Raw genomic sequence first — 27,141 nt, 5'->3', positions numbered from 1 at the left:
GCAGTGCAATGCAGTAAAGCTTTCCTGCATGCGCGCTCCTTGCATTGTGGTGCTTTCACCCTCTCTCTGCGCACAGCCCTCCCCATTCCCAGCCGTAATCCAGCGCTGAAGGAAGCAGAGATGTCTGGCTTGGTGGGAGCTGCCTTGCTCCGTGGCGCAGAGCAGGTTTGGGCTGGCAGAGCCCCGGGATGCCAGGTGGAGGGATGGAGGGATGGATGGATGCACGGCGCGGGCCTCTCGCCGGTGCGCGCTTGTGCCGGTGCCAAAAATAGCCGGTGATGCTCGGCTCCCGCGGCGGGGAAGCGGTGATGTCACTCGCCGCCAATCACCGGCGGCCCCGAAGAGCAGCGCGGAGGAGTGGGAACGTGCTTCCCCGAGCATCCCTCCCCGAGCATAGCCGGGAGCGGGCAGCAGCCATGGATGGGCGGCTGCCTGTAGGATCCGGGGGTCCCTGCCGAGATGTGCGCATAGGTAGGGCTAAACCCCACATCTGTGGTTTTGGGAATCCCCAGCCTGCAGTGCTGCAGGAAGGGTGGTGTGTGGAGCTGCTGCATAACCCCATGCTGCATCAGTTCCCCCCTCCCCATCCCTTCTGTACTGATTTTTTTGGGGATTGTGGAGAGCTCTGGGAGCCCATCTGGAGCTGTTCCCTTCCCACATGCTGGTTGTGCTGGTGCTTTCTCACCACAAAGGCATTGAGCTGCCGTTCTGCAGGGCTTACAGTGTGGGAAAGGAGAGCAGTAACTTGGGAGCGGGCACCTCCCTGCCCTGGGTGCTCATCTTCCTTTGTGAAAGCCGTGCTGAGGATGCTGAGCTTTGTGCTGATGAAAAGCAGAGGATGATAACAGGCTGCAGCTGGGGTGGAGCAGCGCCTTTGCTGGGAGCAAAGAGGCTTTAATTGCTGCGGACAGGGTTAGGAGCAGGGTGCCAGGCCTGACCCACAGGTTGCGGCTGGGTTTTGAGCCTGGGGCTCTTGGTGACACCTGAGGATGGGGACTTGGCCACTCAGGTGCCCACATCCCAGGGCTGTGGGTGTTTGGTGCTGCTTGCCGAGCATGCCTGGCTTCTGGTTTTGGGGTGGTGGGACCCTTGGGGTTGGCGCTTGGCATCTCCATCCAGCCTTATTGCTGGCACAGTGGTGTGCAGCGGGGTGGGCTCCCCAGTTCCCCATCCCAAAGCCTCCAATTCTGCCTTCGTCCTCTTGCAGGTGCCCTCGGCTCGAGGGAGGAACCCGAGTTTGTGACCGCTCGCGCTGGCGAGAGCGTGATCCTGGGATGCGACGTCATCCACCCGCTGACGGGACAGCCGCCTCCCTATGTGGTGGAGTGGTTCAAGTTCGGCGTCCCCATCCCCATCTTCATCAAGTTTGGGTTTTACCCTCCCCATGTCGACCCGGGGTATGCAGGTGAGGACAGGAGGTTGCCGTTTCCTCCGGGGTGCGTGCGGCTCCGCTCAATCTGCTCCTCCGTCGGCAGCCGCGTGCGCGCTCTCTCTCTCTCTCTCTCTCTCATCGCTTTCTTTCCACCCAGTTGGTTTTAATTAAGCAGCAGCACTAGGAAGCCAGCTGGGCTGCGTGGGACGGGAGCAACCGAGGCAGAGAAACTCAGGGTGATGCGTGGTGGCAGCGGCTGCTGCTGCGCCCCTGAGCAGCTGTGATCCCAGGGAAGCTCAGGGGAGCGAGGCAGCGGTTTGGTCCCTTCTGGGAACATCTCCCTCCACTGGTGGCCAGGCATACGTGGCATTTCCAGCAGAGCCACGTGGCTGCACGCTGTTGTGTCACCTTCCCCTTGTGGCTGGAGGCACATCTGAAGGCTGAGATGCTCCCTGGGCTGGTGGCACAGTGGGGGTGGATCCATTGCGATGCACTGTCACCTTGGGGACCTCAGGTATGCAGGAGGCTGAGGCGTCTCCTGTGAGGATGCATTGGTGGGGTTCAGCGTGCTGGGGACAATTAGAGCGAGGTGGGAGGGTCAGGGGTCGTAAAGCTGATGGGCTGTGCTCTCCCCCCAGGCAGGGCCAGCCTGCACGACAAGGCATCCCTGCGCATTGAGCAGGTGCGCTCCGAGGACCAGGGCTGGTACGAGTGCAAAGTGCTGATGCTGGACCAGCAGTACGACACCTTCCACAACGGCAGCTGGGTGCACCTGACAGTCAACGGTGAGTCCCAACCAGCAGTGCGGTGTTGGGGTGCGGTGCTGCATTCAGCCCAGCGCTGCTCCTCTGTGTCAGCATGGCACCGTGGCATAGGATGCACCAGGAGGTTGCATGCCTGGGGATGCACAGCTGTGCTGGGAGCACGGTGTGTGTGAGTGGACAGAGATGGTGATGGGATGGAGGTGTGTGCGCTTTGGGTGTTGCATGCACCAGGAGGACAGGGTTGCTGTTGCGCTGAGATGTGGGGTCAAAACCACTCCTTGTCTGTCACTCCCCTCCATGTGCATCACTGCAGTGCCAGGGTCGGTGTTTCAGGCTGGGCTGCAGGGCATGATTCTGTGCATGGCTTTGTAGTTCTTATAGGTGATAGTGATGGACAGCCACCTTCCAGGTTTGGCAAAGCCCGAGCACGCAGGCTGCTGGGGCTGGCACTTGGCAGAGGGCAATGGGGCGGGTGCCCAGCCCCGGGGAGCTGCAGATGGCCTGGCAGCAATGCCAGGAGCAGGGGCCAGGTCCCCGTCAAAGCTACGCATTGAGGCTCTTCTGCAGGCTGATGCTTTGACCTGGGAGGGCAGAGGGCTCCGGTGTGGCCATGCCAGGTACAGGGTTGCTGTGGGGCTGGGCCGGGTTCCCTTTGATGCTGGACTTAGATCCTATCTGCACCTTTAAACCAACAAAGAAGCCATCCAGACTGACTTCAAGCAGGAACATCACTCGCAACAGGGACAAACTTCTATTAGTAATCACGCCATTTAATTACACAAAGCTTGTTTAAAGGCGAGACATCAAGAAGACAGGGCAGGGCCCACATCTCCTCTTCACCAACAAATCAGAAAACCAAATCTTTGTTTTCTCGAAATTCAGATCGACTCCACTGACTTTATTTTTCCCCTTTCCGTTTTATTAGTGCTGCGCGTTCAACTAATTAGCAATTGGTCGTTTCCCACGTCAGGAGCCGTCTTTATTTTTAGCCCTGGGAGGCAGGATGCTGTGCTGCGGAGGGGCTGCGGCTCCTGCCTGACCTTGAGCCACTTATGGCACCTCCAGGAGGGCCGTGGCGCGGTGCAGAGCTGCCTAATTGAGCCCAATTAGCGAGCAGGAGCAGGAGCATGGAGCGCCGTGGCTGTGTCCCCGCCTGCTGCCTCCTTCCATCGATGCGATGCGGGATGAGCTGCTGTCCTCTAATGAGCTCGGAGAGGCTGGAAAGGAAGGAGGGAGGAGGAGGAGGAGCGCGGGGTGAGATGGGAGGAAGGCGTGTGCAATGGCTGGTGGAGCTCTGGCTGTGGGGAGGTGCGGGAGGAGGATGGTGTGTGCTCCACCTGCACCGCACGGCGTGCATGGACCCTGCAAAGCACTTGAGAAATGCCATTGGGCCGTGCCTCAACCCCCAGCCCTGCAGAGCTGGCTGGTCACCACCTGCTGGTGTGAGCCCATTTCCCAGCACGAAGGGCACAGGGGTGAATGGGGGCCGCTGGGCGCTGCCACCACGCCGTGGGGCTGAGCAGGGCGAGGTGACCCCATGTGCTTTCCCATCCTTTGTGTTTTCTGCAGCACAGGGCCTTAATAACAGAATAATAACTGTAATTCTGCAGGGTCGAGGAGCTGCTTTTGGGGGGAGGGCCGTGGCTTTCCCCCTATGCATTGGAATGCTTAATTTTCATTGGGGAAAATAAAAATCATTTTGGGAGAAACAAAATATTGTTATTATATATATATATTTTTTTCCCCCCCCGAGCAGATTAAATTGCCAACCTGTCTTCCTCCAAAGTGGGCTTTAACAACTGCTGGTAATTAGGGGCGGGCTGTAATCCTGCCAACCTCTTTAATCAGAAAGGAGTCTTTCGATCTGCACTGCGGTGTTTTCTTATGTTGTGACAATAGCGAGTTAACGTGTGATGGGAAGCGAGGGGGAAAGCTGTGCTGTGCCCTGGAGATGCCGGGGAGGAGAGAGTGCCATGGGGTGTACTCAGAGTGATTCTGGTCCTCTGTATATATATATAGTGCTGTGACATTGCTGTTCTTGTAGCTCTAGCCCTGTTAGCCTTTGGGTGCTGCCTGCCCCTTCCTGGGGAGAAAGGGCTCACGGGGTGTCCCCACCTCTGTCTCTGTGTTACTGCATGACAATGGTCATGCAAGGGATGGGGAGGGTGACAGCACTCTGCTTTCTCCCCAGCACCCCCCACCTTCACGGAGACACCACCGCAGTACGTGGAGGCAAAGGAGGGCAGCAGCATCACCCTGACCTGCATGGCATTCGGCAACCCCAAGCCCATCGTCACCTGGCTGCGAGAGGGCGAGCTGCTGGCCGCCGGCCCCAAGTACCAGGTGGGTGCCATGAGGGTCCCCCCTGCGTGTCCCCTGCAGCGGGGATGGGATGGATGATAGTGCACACGGTGGCTGAAGCCAGTCTTGCTGTCTCAGCACGTTTCCCTGCTTCCCAGCAGTGGGAGTGGGGGGGTTGTGCTGGCTGGGCTACTGGGGGCTGTGCTGCTCCCTTCCCCCAGGAGAGGGTGAGGGTTGGGACCTGCGGATGCGGTGGCTGCAATGGGGTGAAATCAAATGGTATGTGCCGGGGAGGCTCCCCCCAGCCCTGTTTCCCATCCCATAGGCTCCCACTCCTCTCCCGGGCAGAGATTCCATCCGAGCCATAATTGGTAAATCAGGCATTGGAATCAGCGCAGGCACTAATGAGAGTAATTAGGAATCATTTGTTACTAATTGAAATAGAAGGATGAGGCAGAATGAGCGGCAGGGAGGGAAGCTGCCTGGGAGCGCGGCGCTCGCTGGCGGGGGGATGCTGCAGCCTGTGGGGGTGACAGTCCCCATCCATCCATCCTCTGCACATCCTTAGCCAGGCCAGGGCTGCCAGGCAGTGCTGGGGGCAGGAGTTCGGGGGGCCACGGTTGCACTGTGACCATTGACAAGGGTGTGTGTGTGTGGGGGGGAGCTTCTCATGGTCCCACGCCCCGCAGGGACACCGAGCAGTGCCCATGGGATTGGGATGCCCACTGAGCTCCGTGCAGAGTGCTGCACTGTTGTTGGGAAGCGCTTGGCAGGAGCAGAGCAGTTAAGAGTCTGCTGTGCGTCAATCACTCCTGCAAGAGATGAATACATTGCGAGAGATGAATACATTGCAAGGCTTTTTTTTTTTTTTTTGTTATTATTTTTTCCCCCTTGGCGTCGAGCAGAGATGTGTGTGTTGGTTTATTAATATCGGAGTCTTGCAGAGCGGGGAAACCCATTTCTCAGCCGGCTCTACCGGCGGCCTCAAATCCCATCCGTTGCCCCCTTGTTGGCTTTGGGGGTGCAGGGGGGGAGCGAGCATCCTGCTGGTGGGCTCTGCGTGGTCCCCACACGCTCTGTGATCCCCTCTGGTTGCACACAGGTGAGTGATGGCAGCCTGACGGTGCTCTCTGTCAGTCGGGAGGACAGAGGTGCCTACACCTGCCGGGCATACAGCATCCAGGGGGAGGCTGTGCACACCACGCGCCTGCTGGTCCAAGGTGAGTGTCCTCGGGGTCCCCAGGAGGCTTTGGGAGCTGGGACATCCCTGTCCCCGTTCGTTACGTGGCCTCAGTTGTCCCTGGGAAGATCCCAGCCCTGTCCCCATGGTATGGCAAGGTCCAGGGTTGGTCGTTGGCACAGCTTGGCCACAGCACACTGCCACTCCCCCGTGCCCGCAGCCTTCCATTAAAAACACCATCAATAAATAAACAAAGGAGGAAATGAAGCCCAAACCCCAGACATATAAATGACATCGGGGCTGCCAGCTCATTGGTGGCACAGAGAGCAGGGTTAGGGTTGGGCTGGGATCCCGGGCAGCACCAGTATGTACCTCATCCCCTGTGCGTTGCAGTGGGAGGTTTTTGGGTTTGGGTTGGGGTCCTTAACACCAGGGCTGATGTGAATTGCCAGCGTGGCTCTGCATCCCATCTGTAGGACAGAAATCCATTTAATTGGGGCACTCCGGTGGCCACGCTGTCATCTCAATGAAGCAGCTGTGCCGATTAGCAGCCGGGCCCTGATTGCAGCTTGGTTTTGTTTGGAGCGGAGCTTGGGGGGTCCTGGCGTGGGCAGGAGGATGTGTTTGCAGGGAGACCGGCCCCAGCCTGGTCCCTATGGGGGGTGATAGAGACCGGCCCCAGCCTGGTCCCATAGGGGTGATGCTCTCCTCCCCCAGGACCTCCCTTCATCGTTTCCCCTCCGGAGAACATCACGGTGAACATCTCTCAGGATGCACTGTTCACCTGCCAGGCCGAGGCGTACCCTGGGAACCTCACCTACCTGTGGTACTGGGAGGAGGAGAACGTCTACTTCAAGAAGTGAGTTTGCAATGCATCCCACGCTGGTGCTCTCCTCGCTCCCTCACTCCTGGCATCGCTGCTTCACTCCATGCTCCTCCTATAGCTTTTCTCCCCTCTCTTCTCTCGCAGTGACCTGAAGCTGAGGGTGCGGATCCTGATCGATGGCACGCTGATCATTTTCCGGGTGAAGCCAGAAGATGCTGGAAAATACACCTGTATCCCCAGCAACAGCCTGGGCCGCTCGCCATCCGCCTCTGCCTACCTGACGGTGCAGTGTGAGTGCAGTGAGCCCTAATGGGTGCTGTGAGGTGCCTGCTCCCTGCTGTGCCTGGGGGCGTCCCCTGGGTCATGATGCTCCTAATCTTGCATCTTTAGGGCTGGTCTCAATGGTGCTGCGCAAGGCTGAGAGCATCTCTGTGTGCTGGTGGGGTGTCCTGGGTGCCACCCCTAAGTGGGATCAGTTCTTGCCTTCCTGAAAGGTGGTTTATCTCCTCTTGCTGCTGCTCCCGATTGCCGTTCTCATTGCTTGGGCATGGAAACACCAAATCAGGGCTTTTATCACCAAATACCTGCTTGTATTTTCTAGGTACTTATCATAGGTTGCGTGGATTTCTGTGAATTTGTAGCTGTGCATGGAGTAGTTTCAGGCAGTAACTGATCTAAACAAACGCAGAACAGCTCTGAAAGGAGCATTGCTGCCCACGCCTGTTCTTTCAGGCTCCCCCTGCTTTAATGGGTAGTGTGCCACGAGCGTCCTATGGCATTCGACAGTAATGGTCCAAATTGCTAGCTTTGCAATTGCAGTATTGCTCTGCTGTAAGAGACTGTAGCGATTTTATTTTATAATGAAAGATAGGCTCGAGCAAGCTGGGCTTGAAGCACGGTTCCCAATGGCCTTACAGCTTGTGTCTGCAGCCCCACTGCTGGGAAATGCCATGCGATGGAGAGCCTGATGTGTGCTGCCGTATGGCATGCCCAAAGGGGCAGGGTGCACGCATAGCTGGCTCAGGGCTCGTGCTGACCCAGACTGGAGCACAGCCAGCGCCTGGCAGAGCCTCTCGATCCCATTACTGTCTCCAACCCCTTGATTGCATTTCTGAAGAGGTCAAGTTAAACGTGGGGGGATAAAGCTGGTCCCATATGCACTGCTGTGTAAGCTGGGTTACGGTGTCAGTGTGGGGCCGCCTGGTTTTGGGGAGTGCTCATGTGCACAGCTCTGTGCTGCCGGGGGGATCTTGGTTGCTTTTGCCCCTAAGAAAGCAGCGATGAGAAGGTTCTGAATTCTCATGCCAGGCTTTGGCTCTGCATTTTTTTTTTACCCACTTTGCATTTCTGCACCCCGAAAATGATTTCATCCCTTCGCGCAGCGTAAGCCCTGCTAGGAATTTCCCCTAACCTCGTGCTGCTGCTGTCTAGACAAGATTGTAGAAATACTCGCTCTTCCCATTAAAGTAACTTTTTTTTTTTTAAGAAAGCTTCTTATTAAAGAAAGTCTAGGTTCTCTCCAACCCACTCGCACTTAATTAAAAAGCTCTTAGAAGTGCTGTTAATGACACGTTCTAGACTCGAGGATTGCGAGACGCCTTCCCGTGTGGGCGGTGAAACGTGGGGAGGTTGGAGGCATATTTTAAGCATTTGCATCCCGTTTGGAAGGGTGGAGGTGGCTGATTTTTCCACGCAAGCCGGCAGCAATTAGGCACAGGCTGTGAGTGCAAACAAACAGGAGGTAAACAGCTCTGGACAGTGGGTCCCTGCCGTGCTCTGGGTGCTGCACTTGGGTGGTTAAAGGTTCTGGAGTTGCTGTACTGGAGTTGTTTCCTATATAAACAGCAAGAGTGGTGTTGTCCCCTTGGCAGACACCTGCAGGCTTGCCCACAGCCTTTTCTTCTTGGCGTGGAAAGAGCCGTAGGGCTGGTGGGTGCCTTGCTTGATGCTTGTGTCATCTTGTGTGTGTCCTGCAGGCTGAGGCTGTGCTGATGGAGCAAGTCGGTCTGGATGTGCCGAGCAGATGCACTTAGCATTTTGTTTTAGATGCAGCTTTTAATGAGCTCCAGGTAGGAGCACTCTGTGTGCAAGCAAAGCCTCACAGAAATGCCAGGTGTTAGAATGGATTTGAGTGCATAGCAAGCCTGGAGATAACAGCCTGTGGGAGCTGGGGGAGTATTTGGGCTTTGTACTCATTACAAAAGCGATGTGATCCTCAGGAGCTGGGTGGTGGCTGGGCTGATGGGCTCCTTCCCAATGCTAACACACTGCTGCTGCTATCCCAGATCCTGCCCGCGTGGTGAACATGCCCCCCATCATCTACATTCCCATTGGGATCCACGGTTACATCCGCTGCCCTGTGGAGGCAGAGCCCCCAGTCACACTGGTCAAGTGGAACAAGGATGGCCGGCCCCTGCGCATCGAGAAGGTGAGCAGCCTGGGAAGGGTGGCAGGGAAAGGGGTGGCTGCTGTCCCTGCATGGCGTGTCCTTGCCTTGGACAGGATGGATGGTGCTGCTTTACCTTATCAGCAGCTTTGCTCTGAGTTAATTCAGGTGCCTGCAGACATACTGTCTGTCTCCCAGCCTTCTCAAATGACCTTTTGATGGCTCTGTGTTCTTCCAAGGGCAGCTAATGGTTAAAAGACCCTTTTAACAAGTCTCCATCATCCTTTAATCATCGTTTGATGTTCTGAGCCATTAAATATTTAAGGAAAACACTCCGTATTTTAATTTTTTTTGTTGAAATATTAACGATTGGACGTTTTTATTTGGTTTAAACCCGCTGTTGGTGTGGGCTCCTTGGTGCCACCAATCCTTGGTGCCCCTATTGCTCAGCTGCATTTCCCTCTGGTGGGGGTGCAGAGGAGCCTGAGTGGATGGAGACTCCTGGTCCACCCAGTTAACCAAAGGTGGGAGCTGGGTCCTGGAATTACTCCAGCCTGTGACACAGGAGGCTTTCTGGTTAATAAATGCCCAACAGGAGAGCGCTCAAAGGAAAAAGCAACATCAGTGCCTTTAGGCACATGGTTGACAATAGTCAGAAGGGACCTACAAAGATCATTGAGCCTATCTGTTTCATCTGGGGTACGACAGACTGTCCATGAGTTACTTGAGGTTACTTGGAGAAGCCTGACTGTCTACGAGGGGGAGAACAGCAACGAGATGAATATGTGTCATCTGTGTGCTCAGGGCTGGGAAATCCTTCCCAGGGAAGGACAGGGAGTGAGATGCTGGCGGGGATTCAGACTCCGTGGGTGGGATTTGTCTCACCTAATTTTAGGTGTCTCCAGGGCTGATGGCTGTGTTGAGGACTACTCACCCAGGCTGCTCTCGCAGTCCTTGGAGAGAGAGAAGCGCTTCCAGGAGATGGCTTTTCTCTGCTTGAGCTGAGGCATCCACGGCTGCAAGGGGTGAATCACACCCTGGGATGTTTGCGTACGGAGAAGGGCTATGAAGCTGTGAAGGGTCTGGTTTGGATATTAGGAAGCATTTCTCATCGAAAGGAGTGTTGCTGCACTGCACAGCTGCCTGGGGAGCGGTGGCCTCAGTGTCCTTGGGGATGCTGCAAAGCTGTGGGGCACTGAGGGATGTGGTCAGTGGGCACGGTGGGATGAGTTGGGCTTGGGGAGCTGAGAGGTCTTTTCCAACCAGAATGATTCTAAGAGCCTACGATTTCTCCTCGTTAGCTAGAAAAGAGGGCTAGAGCAAGGCTGAGATGGGGGTTTCCTCGCAGTGAGAGGGCTGTGTGCAGACAGGCTGATCTCGCCCGCTTTTCCTCTCTCCGCAGTTGAGGAGGTGGCTTGGAGATGGGTTGGACGCTGGGAATGGAGCTGGACGCTTGAAAGTGATTTGGGAATCTCCAGGAGACGCAGCAGCCACCCTGGGCTTAGGTGTTGGGGTTGGCTGAAGGGAAAAATAAGCGGTGGTGTGTGTAGGATGCGTCAACCCCCCTCTTTCTCGCCTCCGCAGTACTCTGGCTGGAACCTGCTGGAAGATGGGTCGATCCGAATTGAGGAGGCAACCGAAGATGCTCTTGGCACTTACACCTGTGTGCCTTATAACGCCCTGGGTACGATGGGCCAGTCTCCCCCTGCCCGACTGGTACTGAAGGTAAGCACCTTGGCTGGCGGTGGGGTGCTGGGCGCTGCTGGGTGCCCCCCGATGTGTCTGCTTTTTTCCACCTATCTTGCTCAAACCTATTGCCTTTTGCCATGAGCTTTGTCCCTTACCTGAGAAAGGCGAGGGCAGAACCTCGTGAGCACCCACGCAATGGGGGTGACAGCAAAACCCATTCGGAGCACTCCATGCCTACTGCAGCTGGAAATACCACTGTGCAGCTGCAGCACAGTTTTGGCACAAGATCGGGCAAGCCTGCTGCTGTCTGTGTTGTTGGCACGGACAAAGCCTGTGCTGCTGCATTGCCACTACTGTTTTAGGCTGTGCTGGAGCTGGCGAGGTGAGGTGGGGATGCCTACCTGTGCTGCATAACAGGTGCATAGCACCTTCAAATGCCAAGTAGGCATTACCAAAACTCATCCATCAAGCATTCTTTATGTTTGCAGCCACGCAGCAGGACTTGGGCAATGCTCAGCTGCTCTGCAAGTCTTGCTACAGAAATTGCAAGAGTTTGGTGCAAAGAAATGCTGAAGTCTGTCTGCAGTGATGGATTAATGGGTGTAGGTTAGTGGGGAAGCCCAGGCGTTGTGTTCCAAACCCAAATATGTGCTGGTGCGTAGCACTGACTTTTAGCAGTGCTGGACAGGGATAATTTGAGCACTTCATTCACGGCTCTGAGAGGAGCCATTTTTGCCAACGAAACGTTCAGTCTTGCTGACCCAGCCTTAGATTTGCAGTGAATTTTAATGAAAAGCTGATTTAAGCTGTAGAGAAGCTCTACGTGCTTCTGCTGCGTGCTCAGCCCAGTGCACGCCGGGCTCTGCTGTAGTCACCAGTGCTGCTGGGATAGGAGCTGCTGCTCTTTGTTCTCTGAACAAAAAGGCACATGCCTGCAAACGGTGGTGGTGAGCTGTGTTATTGCTGAGGCTCATGCAATACAGCTTAGCAAACCTCATGTGTACGCACATCCACCGAGGTGGTTGTGGAGCTGATGAAATCAGGCTGATACCTGATGTGACGTGGGTGGTTTTTTTTCCTGTTTACCTCCTTAAAATTTAAACAAGGCATCACAGCGCTGTGTCTTTTCAGAGAAAACTTGTGTGTGTGTGTAATTTAGTGTACCATAAAGCCTCCTCAACACACGCTTTCTGCTGCCTTCACTTCACCCAACTGCTGATGGTTCTCATTTTGGGAGGGTTTGGTGGCACAGAGCTGCTGACGTGGCAGTTCTTTGTGTGGCCTCATGCTCCTTGCCTTTTCCCTTGGCTGCAGGACCCCCCCTATTTCACGGTGCTACCAGGCTGGGAGTACAGACAGGAGGCAGGGAGGGAGCTGTTGATTCCTTGTGCTGCTGCGGGAGACCCCTTTCCTATCATCGCCTGGAGAAAGGTACCCGGCCTGCCAGACAAATCTGCAGTGCCTTTGGCTTTTGGTGAATATTGCAGACAGAGAAGCCACACTCTGTCCCGGTAAGAACAAACTGCAGGTACAGCTGCTTCGCTTTGGGCTGAGCCACTGCCGTCCTGTCCCGCAGGTGGGTGGGGGAAGCCCAGCTTGTGGCCACCGAGTACTTAATACTGGGAAACCTTCTCAGCAGCATCTGCAAAGCTGAGCACTGCTCCCACCCCGGCTCCCTCCTCCTCGCTGATGCTGCTCTCAGGACCCTCCCGGCCCTACACGAGGCTGGCACTGGCGACGCTGATCCTGCAGCACAGACCTCCTGCAGCAGGAGGGGATGTGCCATCACAGCGGGTCCGGGGGATCCGCCCTGGGCTTGGCTGAGTTTTAGCAAGGGCCTGGACACACCAGTGGCTGCCTCGCTGCCCTGGGAGTTGGAAGAACGTGGGAGGAAGCTGTTCTCATCCTGCTAGACTGGACATAGCAATCTGAGGATGTTCCCTTTTGCAGGGCCAGGTCCGGTGTGATGTCACCAGGGCTTTCCTGACTCCCTTCCCCTTTGCTTCCCAACTTTGCTGCTCCTTTAGGAAAGCCACTGTCCAGCTGTCAGGATCATCTCCTGGAGCCTCCTATCCCCTGCCAGCCCTTCTCAGAGGGCAGGATCCCTTCAGTGCCCAATGAGTACTGTCTGCACTCGTCGCAGAGCGAGATGCTGGATCTATTCACCAAGTTATACCAGCTCAAGGAGTACTGTAACTTGTACTGTTTTTGAGTGGCCTATCTAAAACTTGTTGGCTCTTTAGTCATCTTATCCATCGTATTTTATCTTCCTTCCCCATCCCCCTCTTATTTAGGTTTGTTTCAGAATACTTTTGTGCTTTCTGACCCTCTTCCTCGCAACGTTACTTTGGGCTTTTCCTCCCCTGACATCAGCTAGCACTGAATTGGGCTGAGCGGAGTTTCTCAGTGAAAGAAGTAAGCCACTTTGCTCCCCATCAGCCCTTGATGGCTGACCTCCTCCTCCTGGAGGACCCCAGAAGACCTGGGCTGGGCACTGGTAACCCGCCGTGCTCCTGCTGCAGGTCCCTGGAGCCCATCAGTGGGATCCATGCATGAAGAATAGCAGAAGAGGGCTCAGAGCAACATGGGATTTGTGCAGCTTTGGATAATGGGCATAAACACAAGTTGTTAGAAGAGCCATCCTTCCGCTTGGCTTGAGAGCTGCCAGGCACCTCCACGCACGCCATCCTCCCGTGTCCCCAGGCTGCCTCCTGCTGAAATCTTTGCCACTGGCTGGGACTGAGTGGAGCAGGAGGAGCCATTGAGAATCTCCTGGGTCAGACACCCACCTCAGAGAGTGTTTGTGGGGACACTCAGTGCCTCATCCTCCGCAGCGGTGACAATTTCAGCTTTGGATGCTGGAGGAGCCACGTTGAGTTCTTGTGTTCGGCGTCTGTAAGAGTGCTGTGGGGTTTTAGACTTGTATGAGCTGGGAATATCAGCCTCTGTTTTCCGTGTCTCCTGAGTTACTGCACCAGGTCACATCGAAAGCAGAGAGACTTTGCAGCAAGCAGAGAGATGGGAGCCCTCGCTAGTGCCTGGTGGTGCCCTGTGGGCCTTGCAGATAGCTCAGTCATTGCACTGCTGCCTAGCCTGCCTTGACGTGCTTCTGAATCGTGGTTTTCTCTCTTTGCCATGCTCCCCCTGCTCCTTGCCCAAGGTAGGGAAGCCCAGCAGGAGCAAGCACAACACGCTGCCCGGCGGCACCCTGCAGATCCGCTCCCTCGGCAAGGACGACCATGGCGAGTGGGAGTGCATCGCCACCAACGTCGTCGCAAGCATTACTGCCAGCACTCACCTTACAGTCGTAGGTATGGGCAGGGGATGGGGCCTCGGGGGTGGCTGGTAGCACAAGGACACGTTCCTGGGGTGCACCCAGCAGCGTGCTGAGCGTGGGATGGGATGCTTCCCATGGAGAGCGATGTCTCCCTTTAATTCCAGCGGCCAGTGGTGCTGTGTTTTCTGCTCTTTCACTTTGGCCACGTGCTGCTGGTATTTCTAGCAGACATTCCAGATAGGAAAGCCTTTGCTTTGTGCAGGCGGAGTCCCTTTGTGTCATGGCTGGAAGCAAATCCACACCAGGAGCTGTGGGCTGTGTTAGTGCTGGGAATCACAGCCGTGCCCTTGCTCCTGCTGCAGCCCATCTCTCTCCCTGCAGGCACAAGCCCTCATGCCCCAACCAGCGTGCATGTTGTGGTTGCTATGACCTCTGCCAATGTCTCCTGGGAGCCCGGCTACGACGGTGGATACGAGCAGACTTTCTCAGTTTGGTACGGCCCTCTGTGAGTCATCCTGGCATGCTTTGCTCTCTGCTTCTTTTTCTTCCTAGCTGAGCCCAGCTTTGAGCAGCGGGGCTGTGCCGTGGTGGGGGGGACGGGCTGGGGGGTGGAGGGGCATTGCCTGGTTGGGGCTGTGATGTAGGGAAGAGCCCCAGTGCAAATCTATGCCCTGGGGTGGGAGGGATGGGGAGGATGGAGGTGGCCCTGGGCTGTTCTCTGCAGCTTATTTCTGCTCTTGCTGAGTGCAGAGGAGCTGCCTGTGGGGCACTGCAATGCCACCCAGTGCATTGGAGAGAACAGCAACAGCAGTGCTGTGGAGGGCTGTAGGTCTGCAGTGTTTCCTTTCTCTCTTGTGCTAGCCAGTACATCTGTCTGCCCCAGCACATTTTAGTCTGCTTACATGGGGAGACACTTTGCATTCATGTAACTTGGCCTCTGGCATCTAATTTCAAGATAAACTGTTTATGAAGCTTAGCAGCCATGGAGAGGATGGAAAATGCGATCTTTAGAGAGTGCATCCTGAAGAAATGTGACTAAGCAGAAACGATCTCTCCCTCCTCCGTGTGACTCCCTGGGGGCTGTTAAATCCCAGTTTAGCTTGAGACCAGCGACAGTGAGATGCTGTCCAGGAGACTTTACTCCCTGAGCTGCTGGTACCCAAAGCAAAGGGTGCATTCAACCTCCCCACACTGAGGCTGGCTCTGCTGGCCCCCCACCCCGAGCCAAGAGAGGGCAAAATGCATCTGCAGCGAGGTCAGGCTTTTCTCTGGGCTCTGCATTTACTGTTGTCCTTCTCTTCTAAAAGCCACGCTTTGAACTGTGAAGAGGACCCTTTCACAGGCTGGTGCTGATGTCCTCCCCCACTTCTTCAGCCTTTCTTCTCACTCCCTTCCTTTCCTTCCTTTCCTTAATTTGCCCGGATGGGGTCTGCTGATAGAGTGGAGATCGGAGAGATGCTGCTCGTAATGAGTTCTGCTCTGCTCTAAACTGAGGATGGTCTCTATGCTCACACAGTGGGGTTGGATAATTGTGTCAGGAGACAAAGGACAGGAGAGGGGAAGAAGGAATTGAATGAGTGGAAGAGAAAAATAGGAAGCGAACGGGAGTGGATATAGCAGTGCAGACCTTGTGTAGCTGCCTCTGAAAACGTCCTTGGGAAGGACTGTTCTGACCTCCTCGCTCTTGAGATGTGTCTCACCTTGCAGAGAGGTGGCAGCTGCTGGCTGCCTGCCCAGCCCTGTTTTAATCCAGACCCCACACGAAATGAGAGCAGCCAGAGGCAGGGAAGGACGTTCGGAAATTTAATGCAGGGGGCAGTGGGGAGTTGGAGAAGGAGGGGAGAGCCCCATGCAGCTGCCCTCCATCCAACTCCTATGGCATGGGAGCCGGAGTCCCCACTGGAGTCGCTGTGATTTTTGGGGCTCCTGCCTGCAGCTGCTGGGTCTGGTTTAGACACTCTGCACATGCACAGAGCTCTGCTGAGCTGCTTGTTTCCATGGCTTGCTGCTGCTCCTCCTGCCTTACCTTTTGCTCCCTTTACAGCGGCATTACTCATCTTTGCTCCAGATGGGTTTACCTGGCAGTGCACCGACAGCTCACATATCTGCAGAACAGAGCTTCTGCAGTGATCCTTTCTAAATCCTCTGTGAGCACAACAGAAACCTGCAGCTGAGGGCTGGGACTCCCTAGAGCATCTCTAGTGCATGCGTGGAGTTCAGCGATATTTGCAATATCATTGCAGCATAGGGATGCTGCTTTGAGACGTCAGGCTCTTGCACCATGATACTCCTGTTGCTAGAGGTGAATTGGAGATGGATGCTCATGGATGCTGTGGTGACTGTGTGCTTTATTCACCCTGAAATTCATCAGGGTTAAACCCACAAAATGTGCAAAAATGGGGATTTAGCTAAACCTCTTCACGTATGGGATTGTAAGTACAAGGATACAGCTGATGGGAAGCTTGGCTCTGGCCTGGGAGCTGTCAGGATATGAATGAGAACAGGGCCTTGTCACTTCTGCAGCACTCAAAGTTTAATAAAAGAAAGCCAACTTGCTTTTTTGCTTTGGGAATGTGATGGAGGTAACCCTTAGAGCAGGGCTGCTGGCTTTGCTTTTGTTTGTGGCCGCCCTGCTGTCAGGGTGTGGGGCTGCAAGGAGGTGATGGCAGTGACTGTGTTGCAGTGGGACAGCGCTCCAGGTCTTCGTGCACGCTGACCCTGAGCCAGTTCTTGGGTGGCAAATGTCAGCACCGCATCCATGCACATTGCTGCTGCCAAACCAAACCATCTTTCGGGAAAGCTCCATTATCACTCAAGAAGTTAATGCGGCTTCTTTGTACTCCTTGTCAAAGGCACGTTCCCTGAAGATGCTCCCTTCTCTCTTGGCAGGATGAAGAGAGCCCAGTTTGGCCCCCATGATTGGCTGTCTCTCCCTGTGCCAGCTGGTTCCAGTTGGCTACTGGTGGATACATTGGAACCGGAGACCGCATACCAGTTCAGTGTCTTGGCTCAGAACAAGCTGGGCACCAGCTCCTTCAGTGAGGTGGTCACTGTGAACACTCTAGGTAGGTCCTCCCTGAGCACAGTGGGAGGAGGGCAAAGAGGGTTTCAGGAGGTCCACAGAGGAGGGGAAACGGTCCTTTGCATAGCCTGTGTCCTCTGCCTGGAGGTGGTGGTGTTCAGCAGTAGTTTCCAGTTGCAAAGGAGGTGTTTGTGGAATGTCCTGGATGGAACCTGTTGACCTTGCCTGATGCTCAAGGCTCCTGAAAGCTTGTCCTAAAGCAGCTCAGGGGAGCGGTACTCTGGTCCCAGTCACCTTTCATATCTTCCTGAAGTTCAGCTTGGGGCAGGAGTTATTAATAGAGCACAGAATCACTTGCGTGCAGCTCAGAGCTGGAGCTCTCACAAAGGGCTTTGCACTGGGTACCAGCCTCGGGGCTGTCACAGAAATAGGTCGAGAGAGGAGGAGGCTTTCTGATGCTGTGCCCCTTTTCCTAGTCCTTGTATCTTTAGCCCACCCCTTTTTGGAAAGCTGCTTTTCTGTCTCTGAGATGAGAGAGCACATGCCCGAGATATGTCCTGACCTGCTGCGAGGTGGGGAGCTGCTGCTGCAGTGATGCTCTGTCTGCTGCTGATGCCAGCATGTGGGAGGGATCCCGGCACGCTGCTCTTGTGCAGACCCATATGTCATGGCTGCGTGCGGAGGCACGAGGAGCCACTGCCCCAAAATGCAAGGGGAGAGATCATGGCGATGACCTCAGGGAGGGGAGCGTCTGCTGTGCTTCCCTTGACCCCATCTCAAAGGTCCATCTCCTCTGTCTGCAGCATTCCCTGTAACAACTCCAGAGCCTCTGGTGTTGGTTACCCCACCGAGGTGCCTAACAGCCAACCGGACACAGCAAGGCGTCCTCCTGTCGTGGCTTCCTCCTGCTAACCACAGCTTCCCGATTGACCGCTACATCATGGAGTTCCGCGTTGGGGAGAGGTGGGAGATCCTGGATGATGCCATCCTTGGGACCGAGAGCGAGTTCTTTGCCAAGGACTTGTCCCAGGTGAGCAGGGAGGGACTGCCCTAGAAGCTGTCAGAGTGACTCGTTTCCTTCGCAGGGCTGATGATGTGTTTGGTGTTTCAGGACACCTGGTATGAGTTCCGGGTCCTGGCGGTCATGCAAGATCTCATCAGCGAACCCAGCAACGTTGCTGGTGTGTCCAGTACAGGTAAGGGCTTCTGCTTCCTCCTTCCTCCCTTTGCCTGGCTGCTGTGGGGAGCATCTGCACTCTGCAGTGCTGCTCTGGTGGGGTCGTGCATCACTATAGCAGTGGTGGCTGGAGCAATTGCCTTTGTGCGTTTGCTTGCAACCCTGGCTGTGAATTGGGTTAGGATTAGTGTCCCAACACAGCTGCTGTGTCTCTGATCGCAGGAAGCATTAGTCTGTAAAGCAGCATAGCATTGTATTGGCTGATGCTGTGTTGGTGCTTTCCGCAGCCACAGGGGAATTTGAGAGCTGGGCCACTCTGCTCCCTTGTGATGTTTTCAGAGCAGCAGTGCTGGGAACAGGCGAGGGCAGAGTGCCCTTCTTGGTCCTTGCTGCTCTGTGGGGTGCCCTGAGAACAAAGCTGTGAGCCCAGCACTGCGCAGCCTGGAAATGGAAATGAAAGGTGCAGAGGGAAATGCAGCACTGCAGTGCAGTGTCCGGAGGCGGGGGGGGGGTGGAAAGCAGCAGAGCTTTGCAATAGGAGACTGCAACATGCTGCAGTGTCCCCTGCACCCCAGTGCAGCTCGGAGGAGCAGTCCTCCAGCCAGGGCTGGGCAGGTGATGGCGATGGGAAGGGGGAGGTCTGCAGGAGGAGAGGATGCAGTGAACCCTGCTGGTGTGGTTTTCCTGGAAAAAGCTGAGGAGCCGCCCAGTTGGGCTGTGTGCAGGAATGAAGCAGTCTCTCTCTGCCCCCAAGTGGTGCTGGCGCGATGCAGGGAGCCTGCTGCCGGCAGCCTGCTTCTGTGTCCTCCTGGTGCTGCTGCTCTCCTCTTGCCCAGTGTTTCTGATAGGGTTTGACAGCGCATGGGACACGAAGGCAGCTGTGGCCACGGGGCGTGCGTGCGTCCCTGACCCTCCTGGGTGCTGTCTGCAGCTCAGAGCTGCTGCTCCCAGCAGGCAAATGTGCGCTGACCCTGCGCGTGGATGCGTGGCAGGAGCACTGGCGTGTTCAGGATTTGATAACTGCTCTTGCATCTGCAAGTAGCTGCAGCTAAGCTCTGGTGGTGGTTCAAATTTGCTCCTGGTTAGTGAAGTGGTGTAATGAGGGTTCAGAGGCGTGGGTTCTGGTTCCAGCCCAGTTTTCATTGAAGAGCTGAAATATGCTGTATTCACACACTGGGGAAAATACTTGGTGCTGCTGCAGCCTGAGCTGCAGTGGGTTATTATGGCAGTAGATAACTGCAGGTTTGGTGAAGCTGTGCTCATTTGTGCATAAATGTGGATTTGTGTGGTGAGAACACATCTTCCCTAGGTATCCATCAACAGAGATAGAAGGGTCCCTTTTGCGTGACCCCTCTGCGTCGCTTGGCCTGCAGGAACACTGCCTGGTCTTCCCACATGGGCTGGATTTAAGGCAGGGTCTTTCCTTCAAGGTTATCGTTCCAGGAACAAGTGAGCTGTCTTGCATCAAGGCAACGTTGCCCTTCAGACTGTTGATGCCCCAGGCAGGATGCACGTGCGTGTCTCTGTGTAATACCTGATGGTTGCTTTTTTTCCCCAGACGTATTCCCTCAGCCTGACCTGACAGATGAAGGTTTAGCCCGCCCGGTGCTGGCTGGCATTGTTGCCACCATCTGCTTCCTGGCTGCTGCCATCCTCTTCAGCACACTCGCCGCCTGCTTCGTCAACAAGCAACGCAAACGCAAACTGAAGCGCAAGAAAGGTGAGCTTGGCCCCGGCGTGCTTCTCTCCTCGTCCTTTCTGTCCTCTTGTTGTTTCTGTCCTCTTTCCTGACTGTGTTGTGGTGGTAATGTTCTTCCCTGTCTTGTCTCTTCTTCCACCCCTGCGCGTCTTCAGGTGAAGCCCTGACTTCATCCCCCAGCTGTGCCTGAAAGCGCCTGTGTTCGGGAGTGGGACAGGAAGGGTGGGTGAAGAGGCAGCACAGAGGCCTGGGATTTCTGAGGGCACAATCTCACGTGGTGACAGCTCTTAGAGCCTGGGGGCTAGGGCTGGGATGTCCCCTTGGCTGAGGGGGACCAATGCCCTCCCCAGGCCCCCCCCCCAGCAATGGGCTCTGCAGCCACTTGGCTCTGCCTGGCAGTGTCCGATGGCTGCACTAGGCTAGAGAAGACCCCAAGAAGGAGACTCCACCATTTTCCTTCCCTAAAGTTGGGCCTGCAGCCACCTTACAGGAGCACCTGGTAGGGAGACCACCACCTGTCCAGGCAGCTGGGGTGCTAGAGAGGGCAGGGGAAATTGGCTCCTTCGCCTCTAGCGTACGAAACTGCAGCAGCAGGACTGATAGGAATCTGTGACGGGAGCTGTTTGTTGTCAGCAACCATTAAAGTACAACAGCGATGAAAACTTGGCCTCTTGTTGAGTGTCTTCTTTGTGGTTGTGATGTTGTTTGTGTGTCTCTCTGTCTTGTTGCGCCTCCTCAGCGTTCTCTCTTCTTTCCCCTTTTATTCTTTTCCAGACCCTCCTCTCTCGATAACCCACTGCAGGAAGAGTTTGGAGTCCCCGTAAGTATCTGTCTTAGATGTGGCACCAGGCTGTGGGTCTTCAGGGTGCCTCTTCCTACAGTTGTTGCAAAGGTTGAATGGAAATATCTGGCCTTGTTTTGTGGCTTCTGACTATTTGGTTTCGATGTTCTGTAAACTTGTGGGAACAAAATGGTTCACAAGAGACAAACAGGCTTTGGAGCAGAAAGGAGCAGGGACAAGCTCAGCAACCTTTAAGAGATGACCTTGTGGATCTGGACACGTTGACCAGGTGGAAATGAATTACACACCCAGTTTGAAAGTGGCTGCTCAGGGGAAGGGCTGCTGCTGAGTTCAGAGTCCTTCATGCAAGCTCAGCGTAGTTTTGAGTTCTTCTGTTGGCTCTGTTCTTCTTGGGAAATTCAGAATCTTAAATGCATATCTTTTCCCATGAAGTCTCTACTGAAGTCTCTTTGCACATATGCCCAAAGGCTGTGGGTCAGGATGCTGCTCTGGCCACAGCTCCTTCCAGAGCCCTTCAAAAGTGCTTATAGCCTCTAAATAGCAGGAGCATCTTTCTGATCTGAGTGCAGGATTCTGAGGTGTGGACACCTCATTCTTAGGCTCCTGGACTGTTGCACAGCATCTCTGTGCTGGTGGATCTTAATCTTCCTTTTTTCAGTTCATCTGTTGTGCTGAAATGGCCACGCTCACATCATCTCTGTTGGATCTGCTACCTTTTGCCCTGTTTGTCTGAGGCTTTCTGAATAGGGATGCTGTTCTGATACTTATCACCTCCTGCCATCTCTTTATCTTTTGAGGCTCTCAGCCTTAAATTTGAGTATTCGAAATGGGGGAAAAAAAATGATTTGAAACCATCTGTCAGCATCTCTGAGTGAGATGCTGAGATCTGCAGGAGGGAACGTTTGCCTGAGGTTCTTCTGGAGCCCTGAAATGGGGGAGCACCTCTTGGGGGCTTTCCCGGATGTGGGTAGCTTTGTTGAATGTAGGAAGCTTTGGAAGGAGTTGGAAAAAGGCTCTAGATCTGTCTTTCATTCTGATGGGACTGTGGAGCGTGTTGTGAGACGTTGGAGCAAACTGCCTGCCCTAAGGGGGATGCAAAGGTGTCCTGAGGAGTGGGGGCCGTGTGTTGTGCTTCTGGCTCCTCTTTCCCTCTTGCTTCTCACAGCCTGTGTTGGAGCTGGCCGTGCCATCATGGTAGTCCCCACAAGTTTCTTCCAGCAGTTTCGCTTTTGAGACCTTTGCTTTCTGGATCCAGCAGTTCTTCTGGACGAGAAGAGCTTGTTTCCCCTCCGGTGACCGCCCCCTCTCTCGGTTTTTCTCCCTTGTGGTCCAGGTTGTCTTCTGGCAAGGTGAGTCCGGAGAGCATCCGCACGCTCCGTCCCCCTTCCGAGTCCTCTGACGACCAAGGCCCCCAGGCCAAGCGGATGCTGAGCCCCACTAAGGAGAAGGAGCTCTCCCTCTACAAGAAGACCAAGCGAGCCATCAGCAGCAAGAAGTACAGCGTCTCCAAGGCGGAGGCCGAAGCTGAGGCCACTACCCCCATCGAGCTCATCAGCCGCGGACCGGACGGCCGCTTCGTCATGGACCCAGCGGAGATGGAGCCCTCGCTGAAGACACGGCGGATCGAGGGCTTCCCCTTCGTGGAGGAGACGGATATGTACCCCGAGTTCCGGCAGTCAGACGAGGAGAACGACGACCCCGTTGTCCCAGCCTCCGTCACAGCCCTCAAGGCCCAGCTCACCCCTCTCTCTTCCAGCCAGGAGTCCTACCTTCAGCCACCAGCATACAGCCCCCGGTTCCACCGGGCACTGGAGGGTCCCGGCGCCCTGCAGGCCACAGGCCAGGCCCGCCCGCCGGCCCCCCGGGCTTTCCACCACCAGTTTTACGGTTACCTCAGCAGCAGCAGCCCCGGGGAGGTGGACCCGCCACCCTTCTACATGCCAGAAGTCAGCCCGCTGAGCTCGGTCATGTCCTCCCCGCCGCTGCACCCCGAGGGGCCCTTTGGACACCCCACCATCCCCGAGGAGAACGGGGAGAACGCCTCCAACAGCACGCTGCCCCTGGCCCAGACCCCCACGGGGGGCCGGTCCCCTGAGCCCTGGGGGCTCCCATTCGGCAGCCTGGAAGCGTCCCCTGCGACAACATTCCCCCCTCAGCTCCAGCAGTGCGAGGCGGCGGCCGAGGGCTCCCAGCCCACCGGTTGTCTTCCTCGGGGGCCGCCTCCTTCCTCTCTTCAGGTCGTCCCCGCGTCCTACCCGGGCATCCTGCCCCTGGAGGCACCAAAGAGTTGGACTGGCAAGTCACCCAGCAGGGGTCAACCCTCTGTGCCCACCACCACCAAGTGGCAGGACAAACCTATGCAACCCATGGGATGTCAAGGGCAGCTAAGACATACCAGTCAAGGTATGGGCATACCTGTGTTGCCTTACCACGAACCGTCCGAGCCCGTCAGCCACAGCGGCACAAGCACATTCAGCCTGGACACCAGGTGGTACGAGCCCCAGCCCCGACCTCGGCCCAGCCCTCGGCAGGTCAGGAGGGCTGAGCCCAGTTTACATCAGGTGGTGCTACAACCTTCGAGGCTTTCTCCTCTGACCCAAAGCCCCCTCAGCTCCCGCAACAGCTCCCCGGAGCTGACCGCCCGCGCCAGGCCCCGTCCGGGCCTCATCCAGCAGGCCGAGGTGTCGGAGATCACCCTGCAGCCCCCAGCAGCGGTCAGCTTCTCCCGCAAGTCCACGCCGTCCACCGGATCCCCCGCACCGAGCAGCCGGGGGGAGAGCCCCAGCTACCGACCTGCCACGGCCTTCACCTCGCTGACCACCGGCTTTTCTGGCTCCCAGGGCTCCTCCCTGCCCGCGGACACCATGGATGTTTTTGGAGACATCCCCTCTCCAAGGAGGGCTAGCGAGGAGATTCTCAGACCGGAGCCCACATCGACAACGGTAGCCACCTCGGGGTAAGTGCGTGAGACCCGTGGTCCCCTCCCACCCCCAGGCCCTCTCCCGACTTTCCCCATCCCGCCTCGCCCTCCCCTTCCCTCCAACTCCCTCCCCGCCATCATCATCCGAACTGTAGGGTCTCTCTGGGTACGCTGCAGCATCCCTTTTGGAGATGGCGTCCCGCGGGCTTTGCTAGGCTGCGGCTCTGCAGAGGCTCACGCTGCGGGCGCAGGGTGCATGGCCGCTGCCCGAGCCGGCTCGGGGTTAGGCAGGCGGCCTTCCCGGTGCTGCTTTCCTCCTCCCCGACCGCCGACGTGGGGACCGGAGCTCTGTGGTTGGGCTACCAGGCTGACAAAATGCCTGGGCCGCAGGCCTGGCTCCTGGCTCACGTAGGTAAGTGTCCTGGTGTCACCGGCGGTTGTTTCCTCTTCTAGCTTCTGGCTCTTGGCTTTCTTCGAACGTTAGGGCTGCTGCGCCTGTGTCTTCCTTCTGTTCCATCCCGCGGAATCTAGAGAGCTTTAATGCATGACAGAAACAGCTATAAAAACCACCGCCCCATCTGCAAAAGGGATGCTGCAGCCCCAGGACGCGGGCAGGGAGAGATCAAGGACTTAGCCCCACCAGCAGCATGTCAGGAGAGGAAAAAATAACCCAGTGGAATTCAGGAGGCCGCCGGCACGCTCAGATCCTGCCCTAAAGAGGGATGTGGCTGCACTAGACTGTAGCGGCTGGTTTTCCAGGTACCAGGGTTGCTCCAGGCAAAAAGCGTCTTTCTCTCTCTGTATTTCTCCTCTCTTCCTCCGTCTCTTTCACAGCACCCTAGATCCCGTAGCCGTGCTTTCGTTCCATCCTTTCGTCTCGCTTCATTTCGGCTTGTTGTGTAGGGGGGGCCGAGCCCCTCGGCTTGTGATGGAGCCCCGCGGCGCGGTCGGAGGCGTTCGGAGCAGAGCCGTGGTTTTTGGGGTGGGGGGAGGCAGCCTTTCACCCCGCAGCGCCCTCCGCATTTCACTCCCACTCTCTGGTACCTGGAAGCGTTATGGCCTTAGGAAATCCCTCCAGCGCGGCTGGGGAAAGGGGGTGCGTAGGGTGCAGGGAGGGCTCACGGGAGAGGCTGGGGAGGGAGAGGGAGACCTGGAGGACCTGAGATGATTTCTGCGCGGCTCTGGGGAGCGCAGGTCCGTAGCGATGCGGACACGTACGCATAGGTCCACGTCTCCATGCAGTCTCAGAGCCAGGGCAGCCCGAGGAGCTCCAGGTACAGGACAGTCGCAGGACAAGTCTGTGTTAGAGCACTGTTGTCCGTGCTTTTAAGCAGTGTATCCATTCGCTTTGTTGATTATTATTTTTGTTCTTTTCCTTTCTCTTCTGTTTCTTTCCCCCTTTCTTCTCCAGCCTTGTTTCGTTTGTGTTTCAGTTTGGTTTCTTTCCCTCCTTTTCCTTTGGAGTTGTTGACGTGCTGATGTGTTGCGGAGCTCGGCTCCTTGCGGGTGTTGATAACTGCTTTGTTTTTGATTAATCTCAGCTATCTGGGCAGTGTTGTCGAGACAAGCTTCTCCTCAGCTCAATAGGTAAGGGTGATCCATGTCCGAAAGGATGGTGTGGGCGCTGCGGAGGGTGGCCGGGAGCGGGGCATGAGAGGGGACATGGAAGGGGCTTCTCCAATACCATCTCTTCCTTTAAAGGGGAATAAGGAATTATAAAACACTAGGAAACACCTCTGGACGCACAGTCTCTGTGGCTTTTGGGTTTCCCCTATCCCTTTGGAGGAGCTCAGAGCCCTGCACCTTGAGCTGGTTGAAATAGCTGCCCCTGGGACAAGCCGGCTGCAAGCGGTGCTCGTGGGCAGCGGCTCCAAAAGAGGTCTCCGGTTCCGTTCCACAAAATGGAGATTCTTGCTTCCATCTGTTTTCTTCTTCCCAAGGTTTCTCAGGTGTAGAAAGTGGGAGAAGTCTTTTGTTTCAAGGTGGGCTCTGTGGTTGGCAGCACCTTCACTGCAGCTCCAGGCAGGTGGAGTGTTCCATCATTCCCGTGGTGAATGTAGTTACAGTAAAAGCCCTCTCTCTCTGAAGTGCTCCTTGGAGAAATCTGTAAGACTTCTCCTGACCCAGCTGTAATTAAACAGCCCTAAGCAAATCTGGAAAGATTCTCTCAAGAAAATACCTCTCAGGGGCTCCCATGTTGGAGCTGTTTCCTGGATGGCCACAGGCATCCCTGGGATGGCAGCGGGAGCAATCGGGAGATGGTTTCCAGATCTTCTAAGAAGAGAATTTCCTCCTTTTTTCCTCTTTCACTAAAATGGATAAAACCAGGTTGGACACTGCTTGTTCTCAGCCCTGAGGAGTCAGCCAGGCGGCTATGAAAGGAGAGGTGGGGTCGAAGATGGGTCTTTTTAGGGCCTGACTATCCCTAAGCTTTGTTTGCTTGCAGGTTTTGAACCTCAAATGAGAAGTGTCAAGAAGGGCCTGGCTCATGCTCCCACAGCAGCCTGAGAAGCCCATTGGAATGGGAGAGATGCCTAGGGAAATTAGGTAGATATTTCCAGGAGAGAGAAACCCCTGTTCATTGCAGGGGAGTTGGACTAGATGACCTCTAAAGGTCCCTTCCAACTCAGATGGTTCTGTGGGTTCCTCTAGCTCACGTGGAGCTTTGTCCTGAGGTGGAGAGAGGAAAGGAAGGAGTATTGGATCTTGGTGATGGAGCTGGGATGGATGCTCCATGGAGAAGCCATCCTCTTGGCATGGCAAAACCCCTCTGGTTTCAGCTTTGCACCTTCCAGAGCTCCTAAGCACTGTTTTACCTCCTTTATCCATCGTGCTTCCCTAATCCAAGAGATCTAGAGACCTAAATGAGTATGGATTCAGCACAGCCAGATCAGTCCAGTCTCATGTCCTAGCTTGGTGTGGCTCTTGCACAGGCTGCACTTGGCTCCTGTCTCAGCAGCGAGCCCCATGGGTGGGTGGGTACCACGAGCAGGGTCACACTGTCCTACAGGACACTTGCTGAGGAGCAGCAGTGTGTCCTACTCTGAGGTGCTGCCAGGGGTTGGAATTGCAGGAGCGAGTCCAGTCATTATCCCAAAAAAGGGGAAGCCGTAAGGAGAATAAATCTTGCTGTAATAAGCAAGGAATCCTGTGAAGAGCCCAGCCAAGTAATTTCGTGATGATTTGGGGTTGTAAAATTGTCAGTGGATGCAGAGCACAGGGATTTTCTACTAGAGCAGCTGGATTTCTGTACTGCAGTAATAAAAGCCGAGAGGAGGAGAGGGAGGGGCAGTTTGTGGGTTGGTGGCAGCTGCAGCTGATCCCCCAGCACTGGGAGCAGGAGCTGCCATGCGGTGGCTTTTGCTGGCTGAAGGTGAGCAGGGAGAAATGCTGCCATTCCTGAGCTAGCAATAGCTAGCTTCCCATCTTCTGCTCCAACCCAGTGCGCTGTCATGCATCTCCTACCAGGGAAAGAGGGCATTGTCGTCTCCCTGCAGAGGGAAACCCAAAAACCACAGATGAGACACCGAGCTCCTGCGCCCCTCGGCATCTCAGGCAGCCCCCCTGGCCCCCATTGCCAGGGCAGTGCTGTCGATGCTGGGAGCTCATGGGCTGGGTGCATCGTAGCATTGAGTGACAAAGGGACATCGGTGCCAGGCGTGCGGGAGCAGGAGCACCCCTCGCTCCCTGCTTGAAAGCAAACAGGTTCCCCTTTAAAGACTGTCC

At 55.7% G+C, this 27,141-nt stretch overlaps 1 protein-coding gene across 2 annotated transcripts in view; it reads left to right on the top strand.

Annotated features, from left to right (window-relative positions):
- IGSF9B (immunoglobulin superfamily member 9B) overlaps nt 1-27,141 on the top strand; it is a 44,589-nt gene that overhangs the window by 5,294 nt on the left and 12,154 nt on the right. The window contains exons 2-18 of one of the 2 annotated variants that reach the window (XM_425796.8): nt 1,208-1,405; nt 2,011-2,157; nt 4,328-4,479; nt 5,540-5,657; nt 6,335-6,476; nt 6,588-6,733; nt 8,729-8,871; nt 10,414-10,554; nt 11,833-11,949; nt 13,679-13,829; nt 14,177-14,288; nt 16,685-16,860; nt 17,621-17,847; nt 17,929-18,013; nt 19,553-19,714; nt 20,468-20,513; nt 21,829-23,451. In XM_425796.8, the coding sequence (XP_425796.4) occupies nt 1,208-1,405; nt 2,011-2,157; nt 4,328-4,479; nt 5,540-5,657; nt 6,335-6,476; nt 6,588-6,733; nt 8,729-8,871; nt 10,414-10,554; nt 11,833-11,949; nt 13,679-13,829; nt 14,177-14,288; nt 16,685-16,860; nt 17,621-17,847; nt 17,929-18,013; nt 19,553-19,714; nt 20,468-20,513; nt 21,829-23,451 (3,886 nt within the window). Of the gene's footprint in view, nt 1-1,207; nt 1,406-2,010; nt 2,158-4,327; nt 4,480-5,539; nt 5,658-6,334; nt 6,477-6,587; nt 6,734-8,728; nt 8,872-10,413; nt 10,555-11,832; nt 11,950-13,678; nt 13,830-14,176; nt 14,301-16,684; nt 16,861-17,620; nt 17,848-17,928; nt 18,014-19,552; nt 19,715-20,467; nt 20,514-21,828; nt 23,452-27,141 lie in introns of both variants that reach the window. The other variant, XM_004948000.5, reaches the window with a different exon arrangement.

The sequence above is a fragment of the Gallus gallus genome, chromosome 24, assembly GCF_016699485.2.
Source record: "Gallus gallus isolate bGalGal1 chromosome 24, bGalGal1.mat.broiler.GRCg7b, whole genome shotgun sequence".
Taxonomy (NCBI): domain Eukaryota; kingdom Metazoa; phylum Chordata; class Aves; order Galliformes; family Phasianidae; genus Gallus; species Gallus gallus.
Note: the sequence above shows the minus strand (reverse complement) of the source record. Positions and strands in the feature narration are given on the sequence as shown.